The following is an 11,594-nucleotide window of genomic DNA, read 5'->3' as shown; positions in this document are numbered from 1 at the left end:
CGTGAGGGCCTTGGGGCCCTCCACTGTTAACCAGTTTGGGAGAGGGGTAAAAGCTTGTAAAGGATAACCAGAGCACAAAGTAGAAGAGCAATGTTCCCAAAGTGAGAAATTCAAGATGCTGATTATGGAAATTAATTGCTGCTTCAAAGTCAAGTGAGATGCAGGCAGATAAATGGTCACTGGGTCTGACACCACTTTTAATCACTCAAATTTTGTTCAGAGCAGTGGCTGGGGAAAGACTGAGGAAGGAGTCTGATGGGGGTGGGAGAGAAGAGAATGGATGTTTAAGTGTGGAGGGAAGAAAAAGAAAACCTATTGCTATGAAAAGGAGCAGAGATACGATTAGTGGTTGGAAAGAGTGTCTTGAAAGTTTCTTTTTTCTTAAAAGTTTCTTGTGCACCATATTGCACAAGATCAGCAACCCCTGGCGGAGCCCTTCAGGTACCCAGTATCCTTTGGGGGTTAGGAAGGGTGTGTACAAGAGGAGAAGCAGAAGATAGGCAGAAATGTGTTGCAACTATCTATGGATAAGCAGCTAAGGGCCTGGTTGGTATACTTCTCTGCACCTTCGAAAAGAGGTAGGTGACTTGGATAGAGGGGGCTGCCAGTAAGAGAAGTTCAGTCAATTCTGTACAATACACATTTATTGAGCACCAGATATATGCCATACTAGATGGAGGTGACCCAGAGCATCAAGGAGCAATAATCTGCTGGCGGAGACACACACAGTGTCACTGTCATGTATTCAAGCAGTCAGCAAGAGATGAAGCTCAGGGCACTGTGGGGATATCCAGAGGCACAGTACCTTCTGCCTGTCAGGCAGGGAGGGAGAGGAGGAGCACAGGCTGAAGGAGAGTAGAAGACAGCAGTTGGCCTCTGATGGTGGCACTGGAGAGAGATTTCTAAGGGCCACTTCCCTGTTTTCAGGGACTAGGTTGGGCTAGATATGGGGCTCAGGATGAACAAGGCTTACAGCCAGTTTGGAGAAGATGAAAGAGCATTACTAGAGGAGTGGGGAGGCCTAGGCTATGCTCTTTATTCTGCCATCGACTATGTGATCTTGGGCAGGCCACATAACCTGTCAGGGCTGGCACTCCCTTATTTGTAAAACTAGAGGGCTGGGCCAGCATGTTTTCCAAGGGTTCTTCTAGCATTGATGGTCAGGTTCCAAGAGGGAACACAGTGTCAGAAGTGGGACGCTCTTCCTCATTTCTAATTTCCCAAAGGTTAAGGACCTGGGGAATTAATTGAGAAGCCTGAAAAGAGAGGATCCAGATAAAAGTCAAAGTTCCTGGCAGGGCCAGGGCCACTGCCCTAATTCCTTAGGTGTGAACAGAGCTTTTCCAGTTTCCAAAGTATTCTAAATTACTTCCTAACACAGGGGCATTGAGAGAAAGATTCTTACCCCCATTCCACACAGGAGAAACTGAGGCTCAGGGAGATTTAAGGATCATGCTCAAGAGGTTATCTGGGGACAAAGTTTACTCAGGATGTGGAGGGGGATGCTGAGGAGCAGGGACTGGAGCCTGGGAAGGTAGGGCAGGCTGAGACCTGGGGGTATGGGTGGAATGTGTATGTGGTAGTGGTGTCTGGGCCATGGAATGAAGTGGAATAAATAGCCAAAAGCTGGGCACTGAGGGAACCAGCTGGGGGGCCCTGGGCGTGGGTTCCCTGGATCCAGGGAGTGTGAGGATGGCTTTCCCTGGTTCCTGAGGCATGGACCAAGTCCCAGCCTGCATCTGAGCTCCGCTGTGCTAGCTTTGTGGTGTCTGGGTCGGGGAAGTTACTGTTAGAAAGCTGCCGTCAGCAGGCGTCCTTCCAGCTTTCCATGGAATTTCTGGGAGCTGCTCCTAGTTTGGAGCCCCACCTTTCTTCCGTCTCCTCAATGGGCGCAGGACCTTGACGGCCAGTGGGTCCTGCGCCTCCAAGGCCCAGGTTTTTTGCCAACAGCAACAGGCTACTGGCTGGGCCCAGGCAAGGGAGCCTTGGCAGGAAAAGTTCCTTGCTTTACCTCCACTACACTCAGGCCAATGAGGGGGGTACCAGACAGGACTCCTTCTTCCCTGGTGAAGTGCCCCTGCAGCCCCCCAGTGTCCACGCCATGGATATTTCCTCCACAGAAGTACAATGCTGATTATGATCTGTCAGCTCAGCAACAGGCAGACACCCTGGCCTTCATGTCTCTCCTGGAGGAGAAGTTGCTGCCGGTGCTGGTGAGTGTGCCCAGACCTCCCAGCATCCATGGTTAGCAGGGGAGGGGTCGGGCACACATAGACCCACACAGAGACTCAGGACAGCATGGGGGTCAGAAGCCCACCCTGAATCAGACAGGTACACTGGCTCAGACCTGCCTATTTCTTCCTGCCTACCCAATCCAGGTACATACTTTCTGGATAGACACCAAAAACTATGTGGAAGTGACCCGGAAGTGGTATGCAGAGGCTATGCCCTTTCCCCTCAACTTCTTCCTGCCTGGCTGCATGCAGCGGCAGTACATGGAACGGCTAGAGCTGCTGAGTGGGGAGCACATGCCTGAGGACGAGGAAGAGCTGGAGAAGGAGGTAGCTCTGAGACCGGGGGCTGTTGTATGAGATGAGCCCCAAGGATGCTGGCCAGGAATGGGAGTGCTTAGGTGGGGAGGTGGAACTGTTCCCGCAGCTGCAAGCCTACCTGTGTCGTCCCTACAGCTGTACCGAGAGGCTCGGGAGTGTCTGACCCTGCTCTCTCAGTGCCTGGGTTCTCAGAAGTCTTCTTTGGAGATGCGTGAGTCTGACTCCAAGAGGGTAATGGGTGGCTTGGAAGAAGATACAGGTTCAGATGGAGCAGCTGGGGCTGGGGCTGGGGTGGGCTCAGGCTCTGGACAGGAGGTCCTTGGGACAGATACTGGCCCTGCTGCCAGTGGGGCTGTGTGTGGGGCCAGAGCCTTCTCAGAGGTACAAAAGGGTAGGGGGAGGGCAGCCAGGCACAGGAGGGGCCTGAAGAGCTGTGGGGCACTGAATGTGCCCTTTATGCAGTCCTGGGATGGAGTCCTATTCAGGGCCAGGCTGGCGCCACCTGGGGATCTCTCCCAATACCACGTCTAGAACTGTGTGTCCTGTCCTTCCCTGATGGCCGCCTGCTGCCCAGAGCCCACCTCCCAGGGCTGACTCTTCCTCCAGCTCCATCTTTACCCCTTCTGCCCCAGTGCTTCTCCTCCATCCCACCCTTCTCTCTCTGCTCCAGCCCTGCCTCCTTGGACGCCTTCGTCTTTAGCTACTTGGCCCTGCTGCTACAGGCAAAGCTGCCCAGTGGGAAGCTGCAGGCCCACCTGCGGGGGCTGCACAACCTCTGTGCCTATTGTACCCACATCCTCAGTCTCTACTTCCCCTGGGATGGAGGTAAGGGGCAGATGGGAGGGGCAGCCCTGGGGAGAGTGGGCAGGGATCCGAGAACTAGTTCCCCTAACTCACCTTCCTTCCTTGACCCTCAGCTGAGGTACCACCACCACGCCAGACACTAGCAGGCCCAGAGCCTGAGGAGGAGCCATACCGGCGCCGGAACCAGATCTTATCTGTGCTGGCAGGACTGGCAGCCATGGTGGGCTACGCCTTGCTCAGCGGCATTGTCTCCATCCAGCGGGCAACACCTGCTCGGGCCCCAGGCACCCGGGCCCTGGGCATGGCTGAGGAGGATGAAGAGGAATGATTTGTCCTCACGCTCCCAGGACTGGTTTTTCTACTCTTGTGCATTCCAGAGGGCCCTGTGCCTCCTCTTTGTTGGTACAGCCGGACACGGGGTGCTGCCCCCCAGAATAAAGCCACTCACGCTGACTGGGCTCAAACATTTTCTCCTTTAAGAGCTGCCATTTTTCCTGGCTAGTCCCACAGGAACCATCTGGCTGCCTGGGCACACCTGCTGCTGCTTTAAGGCTTCCGCCCTGATGCTGACACTGCTGCTCCACGGGCCCAGTTCTGCATCTCCAGGAAACACAGTCTCCAGTTTTGGGCCCAGCTTTCCTAGTCTCTTCTTTTCCTTACCCTCACCCCTCATCTTGTGTTTGTACGACAGTGAGCTCACTCTAGGCCTGGGCCCAGGCCCAGTTTCCAAAGCAGGCAGCACACAGTGCACGTTCACATAAGCATGGGGGCTGGGGGGACACTGGGGCTTACTGGTCTTTTTCTAGGGGCCTCCAGCCCCTGGCACCACCTAGAGGGGAAAGTGAATCACCCAAACCACTGCCCTTGGGCTTATGTCGCTGTAAGCTCACCCTGGCCCTGCTGTGCCCTCTTTAGCCACAGACAGCGTGTGAGCTGACTCTGTCCTTTTAATGCCCAGGCTGAGCTTGAGTATCCACTCCATCACTGCCGACGCCACAGGTAGGTGTGAATGGAGTAGCCAGGTGAGATCGTCTCCAGGAAGCCCACGGCAGGATCCTTGATGGTAAGAGGCACATCCTTAGAGGAGCTAGGGAGTGGGGAAGAGAAGCTAAGAGTGTGATCCTGCCAAGGCCCCCGACCCTGTCTTCAGCCCACTTCCCAGACCCCACTGTTGCCCTCACCGGTTTAGCACGACCACAACGGCAGAGCCATCGGGATGCATCAGTGCCACTGTGTCCAGGTCGTTCTTCTGACTGGCAACCAGCCCCACTCTCTGGGAGCCCTCAGGAATGAACTTGCTGAATGTGGGAACAGATGGTCAGAGTCCCTCAGGGTACCGCCCATGAAACCTTCATCTAAGAAGTCACCCACCCACATACCCACCCCATAACTCCTGCAGAAGCTCTGCCCTGGGTCTCTAGACCTGGAGCCATGCTGCTGGGCACTGACCCTGCTTTTCTACATCGCAGTCCAGCCTCAGGCACTGGGGTTGTCTGTTGCTACCTAGTCACTTCCTGCCTCCATGGTGCAAAAGGGGATGGGTGTGCCTCTCCCGAGGTTCCACCCTAAACACCTTCCTGCTCCCTCATGGTGTAGAGTGATGTAAGCCATCTGATGTAGGAGATGATAAGCCTGATATGGAATGGGGGTGCCCGCCCTCCACTCACCTGAAGTGACCAAGGTGGTAGAACATGGGCTGTTTGTAAAACGTGTCCTTGGTGATGTCTACAATGACAGGACTGTCGACAAAATTACGCACCCAATTGGGTCCTCCTTCAGGGTTCAGGGCGAGGTTCCAGTCGGTCCAGCCAACCACATGGTACAGGAGGTTCTAGGGTAAGGACAAAGGCAAAGAGACAAAGGCTCAATACTGGGGGTCCCCAGAGACTGTAGGTAAGGGTCACATGAGGGAGAAGTGGCTGTGGGTAGCTCAGCCCTGTGAGGGGCACATTCCTTAGCTGCTAAGGAGTTGGGGGTGTGAAGATTGAGGCATCTCAAGGGGATCTGAGAAGTCTGAGGCAGGTGCAAGTGCGTCAGTATTTGCAAAAGGGGCTATGAGCCGGGCATGGTGGCTCACGCCTGCAATCCCAGCGCTTTGGGAGGCTGAGGTGGGCAGATCACAAGGTCAGGAGATCGAGACCATCCTGGCTAACACGGTGAAACCCTGTCTCTACTAAAAATACAAAAAAATTAGCCGGTCGTGGTGGCAGGCACCTGTAGTCCCAGCTACTTGGGTGGCTGAGGCAGGAGAATGACGTGAACCTGGGCGGCAGAGCTTGCAATGAGCCGAGATCGTGCCACTGCACTCCAGCCTGGGTGACAGAGCCAAACTTTGTCTCAAAAAAAAAAAAAAGGGGGCAGTGAGCTGTGCAGACCTGTGAAGGAAAGGCAAGACAGGGAATCATAGTTCCCCAGTTGCCCAAAAGGGCAGGCTAGCTGGGGAAAGCTGGACAGGAAAGGTCTGTCAGTCTTTGGTGAGACTACTAAGGGGTCTGAGGTGTGCTTTGCATGAAGGCAGACTGGGGTGGCTTACCGTGATGATGCTGTGGCTGTACTGCATCCCTCGATCCCAGGAGCCTAGCCGCACACTCTGCTCCCAGAACTTGGAGCCCACACAGGCCTCTGAGGCAAAGAGCATGGTGTTGGGGAACAGGCGGTGTGTCTCCCCTAGGGTGGCTTTGGCTGGAGCCAGAAAGTCCAGGTACCAATGTACAGCAATGCCATGAACATACTTAGCTGCCTCTGGGTCTGTCAGTACCTGCAAAGGAAGAGCAAGTGACCCTGGACCTTGCACACAGTCTTCTGGAACTTTCAATTCCTCTTGTAGGAATTCTGGCAATGGGTGATGGAAAGAATGCAACTAGAGAGGTTTGGGGAGATATTTTTTTTGTTTTTGAGACAGGATATCACCCCGTCACTCAGGCTGGAGTACAGTGGCACAATCACAGCTCACTGCAGCCTTGACTTCTAGGGTCAATTGATCCTCCCGCGTTAGCCTCCTGAGTAGCTGGGACTACATGGGTGCCACACCCAGCTAATTTGTGTGTGTGTGTGTATACATATATAGTTTTTGGTTTTTTTGTAGAGATGGGATTTCACCATGTTTCCCAGGCTGGTCTTGAATTTCTTAGGTTCAAGTAATCCACCCACCTTGGCCTCCCAAAGTGCTGAGATTACAGACATGAGCCAACGCCCCGAGCCTAGAGAGGTTTTTTTTTTTTTTTTTTTTTTTGAGATGGAGTCTCAGTCGCCCAGACTGGAGTGCAGTGGCACAATCTCATCTCACCACAACCGCCATCTCCCGGGTTCAACTGATTCTCCCCTCTCAGCCTCCCGAGTAGCTGGGATTACAGGCACCCACCATCATGCCCAGATAATTTTTTTTTTTTTTAATTTTAGTAGAGACAGGGTTTCAACACGTTGGCCAGGCTGGTCTTAAACTCCTGACCTCAGGTGATCCGCCCGCCTCGGCCTCCCAAAGTGCTGGGGTTACATGAGTGAGCCACCTCGCCTGGCCCCTAGAAAGGTTTAAAGTGACAACTGTGGGATCCATGGCGCCCTGGAGGTCCAGGGGAATGGTGCTCTAGGAATCCACAGTTGGGTAGAGAAATTGCTCTAAGTTTGGGAGCCAGTCATTTGGAGGATAGATTTGAAGGTCACTGGAGCACCATGCAGGTCTGGGCCTTACCACCTTTGCCCAGTGGGGCAGCAGCAAGCGTTGGTCATCCAGCATGAGCAGGCGGACATTGTGGTGAGTACTGTTGGCGAGGGTAGGACCTAGGTCACGGGCAATAAAGTCTCGCTGATGTTCAGGGGTGAAGCCCAGGCACTGGAAGGGGTATCCACTCAATAGCCCAGCAGAAGGCTCATTTTCAGCTGTCACTGCCCAGAACTGTAACTTGTGCTCGGCATAGGCATCCAGGAACCTGGCAAGAGAAAGGTCATGAGTGATCCAGCCAAGAAGGTGGAGCAGACCAGCTGGGTATGTTGGCTCACGCCTATAATCCCAGCACTTTGGGAGGCCGAGGCAGGTAGATCACTTGAGGTCAGGAGTTAGAGAACAGCCTGCCCAACCTGGGTAAACCCCGTCTCTTCTAAAAACAGAAAAATTAGCTGGGCATGGTGGCAGGCGCCTGTAATCCCAGCTACTTGGAAGGCTGAGGCAGGGGAATAGCTTGAACTCGAGAGGCAGAGGTTACAGTGAGCAAAGATGGCGCCACGGCACTCCAGCCTGGGTGACAGAGAGAGAGACTCCTCAGAAAAAAAAAAAGAAGAAAAAGAAAGTGGGCCAGACCGAGAGAACAGGAAGCCTGATGGAGTGGGCAAGATTGACAGGCCCAAATCTGAAAGGCCCAGAAGGTAGAAAGGTGAGCTGAGGAGAGGCAGATCTGGAAGTGGAATGAGGTTGAGAGTTGGGACACAGATCAGCATGACCAAAGGGGAGGCCAGTCCTGATCCCACAGCCTTGCTGATCCCTTACTTCACAAAGTATCTGGCCCAGGTCTGGTGGTAGATGTCTCCAGGCTGTCCCTTGAGTGACCCCTTCCCATTCACTGCTCCATTGGTCTTGAGCCAAGTGGGGGATGTCCAGGGGCTGGCAAGGAGTGAAACGGGACGCTGGGCCAATTGCAGGGCTCGGTGAATCAGGGGTATCTAAAGACAAAGGTAGTGAAGAGAGAAGCACCCAGAGTTGGAACACATACTAGCCCAACCAGTGCATCCGGTTCAGCCATCAGCCCCCACCCTCCCACCCCCAGGACAAAATAGAAGGGGACAAAACGTCTCTACAAGCAGACCTACCCTACAGCTTCTCAACCCCCAGACATCAGGGCCATCAGGGCCTGAAAAAGCTAGAATGCCTACCTTGAGCTTGGTATCTTCCTCTGGGAGGCTGAAGTTGTGCAACTGGAAATCATCAGGGGTATCTGCATAGGTGTAGGTGCGGATGGAGAAGTCACAGCTGGCCATGGGTACGCGGATGATGTTATATCCGATTCCTACAGAAAAGGATGATCAAGATATGGTAGTCTGAGTCAATAGGAGAGTATGGGACTCTGCTTATCACTTGTCAGTCCTAATAGTGTCTGAGTCAGGGCCAAAGGGAACTTGGGCTCCTGGGTTGGAACCTGTGGAGGCTGGCACCTGGGTGAAGCAGAGGCCTTTCTGAGCCTGAGTCCATAATAGTTAGCAGATGATAAGCAGGGAAATCTTATTTCAGAGGGCATTAAAACAGGAACCAAATGTCAGGGATGGGCAGAAATCAGGGTCCAAAGAAAGGGTAAAGAAAAGTGTTGGCGGCTCATGCCTGTAATCCTAGCACTTTGGGAGGCTGAGGCGGGCAGATCACAAGGTCAGAAGTTTGCTATCATCCTGGCCAACATAGTGAAACCCCGTCTCTACTAAAAATACAAAAAATGAGCCGGGCATGGTGGCAGGCACCTATAATCCCAGGTGCTCGGGAGGCTGAGACAGGAGAATCACTTGAACCCAGGAGGTGGAGGTTGCAGTGAGCCGAGATTGTGCCATTGAACTCCAGCCTGGGCAACAATGTGAGACTCTTTCTCAAAAAAAAAGAGAAACGTGTTGGCTGGGCTCGGTGGCTCACATCTGTAATCCCAGCATTTTGGGAGGCCAAGGCAGGTGGATCATTTGAGGTCAGGAGTTGAAGCCTAGCCTGGTCAACATGATGAAACCCTGTCTCTACTAAAAATACAAAAATTAGCCAGGTGGTAGTGGTGCATGCCTATAATTCCAGCTACTCAGGAAGCTGAGGCAGGAGAATCACCATAGCCTGGGAGGCAGAGGTTGCTGTGGGTGGAGATCATGCTGTCTGCACTCCTGTCTTGGCGACAGAGTGAGCAGAGTGAGATTGTGTCTCAAAAAAATTAAAAAATAAAAAAAAGTGTCAATGGCGCTATGTCACCTTGTCCCCTTCCTCCTCACCTTCTTCAGAGAAGTACGATTTAAGTAGCAAATTTTGGGCAGGGGGTGACAGGGCAAGGATGTTGAGAGCAGCAGCGTCTGTCATGGCCCCTCCAAATCCCTTCACTTTCTGGAACTTCTGTTCTGGCTGCAGGGTCAGTAGCAGGCCTGAGGACATCCACAGGGAATAAGGGTGTCAGTGCCCAGGGGGGAAACTCCATGGTGATCACTGACACCATTTACCTCTAGGAGGACCCAGCCTGGCCCAGGGGGTGAGGGGTGTAATGGTTACCTGTGCCCGTGCGATTAGCCTGGATGGTCCCCGTACTCAGCTCCATCCGTCGTCCACTGCGTGTACTCTCATAGCGGCTGAAGGTACCGAGGGCAGGAAAGGTCAGGGGCTCAAGAGAGTCACAGTATGTGGCATTGCAGACACAGACCACCGAGCTGTAGCCGAAGCTTTTAGGGATGCAGGGGCGGGCACCTGGGAAGGAGGGAGTACAAGCAGAGGTGAGGTCTGATGAAGACGTGGAGAATGGACACGTCCACTAGGACAGACTGAACACGGTTTCAAATTCCTCACCCCTTGGCCAGGGCAGGGGTTCACACCTATAATCTCAGCACTTCAGGAGGCCAAGGTGGGCGGATCACCTGAGGTCAGGAGTTCGAGACCTGCCTTGCCAGTATGGTGAAACCCCGTCTCTACTAAAAATACAAAAATTAGCAGGGCATGGTGGTGGCCACCTGTAATCCCAGCTACTTGGGAGGCTGAAGCAAGAGAATCGCTTGAACCTGGGAGGCAGAGGTTGGAATGAGCCAAGATCACACCACTGCACTCCAGCCCAGGCAACAGAGTAAGACTCTGTCTCAAAAGAAAAAAAAAACACAAAATCCTCACCCCAAAGTTGGTCTCAGTCACTCAAAAGGATTTATTGAGCACCTATTAAAAGTCTACTGCCAGAGTACTGGAAGGCTACCAAAGGACTACAAGGCAGAAGGGAGCCTCTGTGCTACCTCGCCACTGCCTTGACTCACTTACCTGATGCCCATGACACTGCCTGAAGTAGAAGCAATCCTGTGAGGCTGGCGGCCATGATGCTTACCCTACCCGAAGGCTTGGGACATTCCTGAGGACAGAATGAGGAGTGGCTGAAAAGCAAGCCCCTCTCCTCCCCTCAACTACTCTCCTGGGCAGAGTTTAGCTGCCTTTGGGTGCCCATGGCCTAGTCTCCCACATTCATTAGGACAAGGCCCACAGACACCTGGGTGCAGCTCTCCCTGCAACTTTTCTGATGACAACTCTCTGCCCACCCCAAATCAGGACGCTCCCCACCACTCTTCCCAGCCATTTCAACTTCGACCCCTCCCTCCATCTGTGCCTTGCTCAAAGAGCCATGATGGCCCTGGATTCAAAGAGAGTCTGTCATTCACTGAATTCCAGTGCCAGGATTCCAGAAGCACTGTGACAATGCTGATTGGGAGCTCTCTCTTACCTTTCTGGAAAACTCCATCACCTCAGGGTCATTGGATGAGGAGAAGACCACAGGGGTCCAGAGTCTCTCAAGGATAGAGGATCCACTAAACAAAAACAAGGATGCAGGTACCTGCCGTAGCTATAGGCACTAGGTTAGCCCTGCAAGTAATTCCGGCTTCCTGACATGGATGGGTCATGTGATGACTGGGAGCGTCACATGACACAGGAAGTGAGGCAATTGCAGGCATATTTCTAAAGGGCAATTGGCTTCCTCCCATCTGTTACAGATCATATGCGCTATAAAACTCTGGAGGGCATGTATGGGTGACAACTTTAGGAAGAGCCTAGAACACAGATTTGGGTGGAGAATGAGGTAGAGGCTTCTAAATCCCAGAGAACGGGAACCACAGCAGGCACACTGCTTTTTTGATAGAAATGTCAGAAAAGGTACAAATAAAGCTGATATGATAAAAAAAAAAAAAAAAAAACTTCACCGTGCAAATACTGACAATACCGAGATGTTTAAGACACAGTCTTTGCCCTATAGAGGCGTGTGAGGCATGGAAGTCAGACACACAGATATTTACAGATAAAGACAGAAACGGTAACAGGTGTGCACAGAGAGCTCTCTGAGATGAGGAGGGACCATTCGTGGGTGGGGAATTATCTAGGGTGGCTTCACAGAGGAAAAAGTGAGGGGGCTTATTAGCGGGTCAAGTGCAGGGTGCAAGGAGGGTGGGACACCGGCAGTGGGATGACAGGACTGGAGGGAAGGAGTGGTTAGTGCGGCTCCTCTGCAGCGTCCTTTGTTTCATCATCAGATGCAGATGGTAATAACTGTT

General features: G+C 52.9%; 1 protein-coding gene and 1 pseudogene across 2 annotated transcripts; one reads left to right on the top strand and one right to left on the bottom strand.

Moving 5' to 3' along the window:
• The first annotated feature begins 1,564 nt into the window (after positions 1 to 1,564).
• LOC119623473 (metaxin-1-like) lies at positions 1,565 to 3,809 on the top strand (annotated as a pseudogene).
• A 1-nt stretch (position 3,810) lies between these two features.
• GBA1 (glucosylceramidase beta 1) lies at positions 3,811 to 10,958 on the bottom strand. 2 transcript variants are annotated; one of them, XM_073008316.1, is made up of 11 exons: positions 10,772 to 10,958; positions 10,318 to 10,405; positions 9,571 to 9,762; positions 9,300 to 9,446; positions 8,220 to 8,353; positions 7,837 to 8,009; positions 7,045 to 7,282; positions 5,890 to 6,114; positions 5,024 to 5,187; positions 4,538 to 4,654; positions 3,811 to 4,443 (listed from the first exon to the last, which is right to left on the bottom strand). In XM_073008316.1, exons 1-11 carry the CDS (start codon positions 10,787 to 10,789, stop codon positions 4,338 to 4,340), a joined length of 1,602 nt encoding a protein of 533 aa, XP_072864417.1. In that variant the 5' UTR covers positions 10,790 to 10,958; the 3' UTR covers positions 3,811 to 4,337. The 2 variants fall into 2 exon arrangements, with proteins under 2 accessions (XP_072864417.1, XP_072864418.1); XM_073008317.1 differs by lacking the exon at positions 5,890 to 6,114 and having other exon boundaries at positions 4,286 to 4,443; positions 10,772 to 10,896.
• Positions 10,959 to 11,594: the final 636 nt, after the last annotated feature.

This window comes from Chlorocebus sabaeus, chromosome 20 (genome assembly GCF_047675955.1).
Source record: "Chlorocebus sabaeus isolate Y175 chromosome 20, mChlSab1.0.hap1, whole genome shotgun sequence".
NCBI lineage: Eukaryota > Metazoa > Chordata > Mammalia > Primates > Cercopithecidae > Chlorocebus > Chlorocebus sabaeus.
Note: the sequence above shows the minus strand (reverse complement) of the source record. Positions and strands in the feature narration are given on the sequence as shown.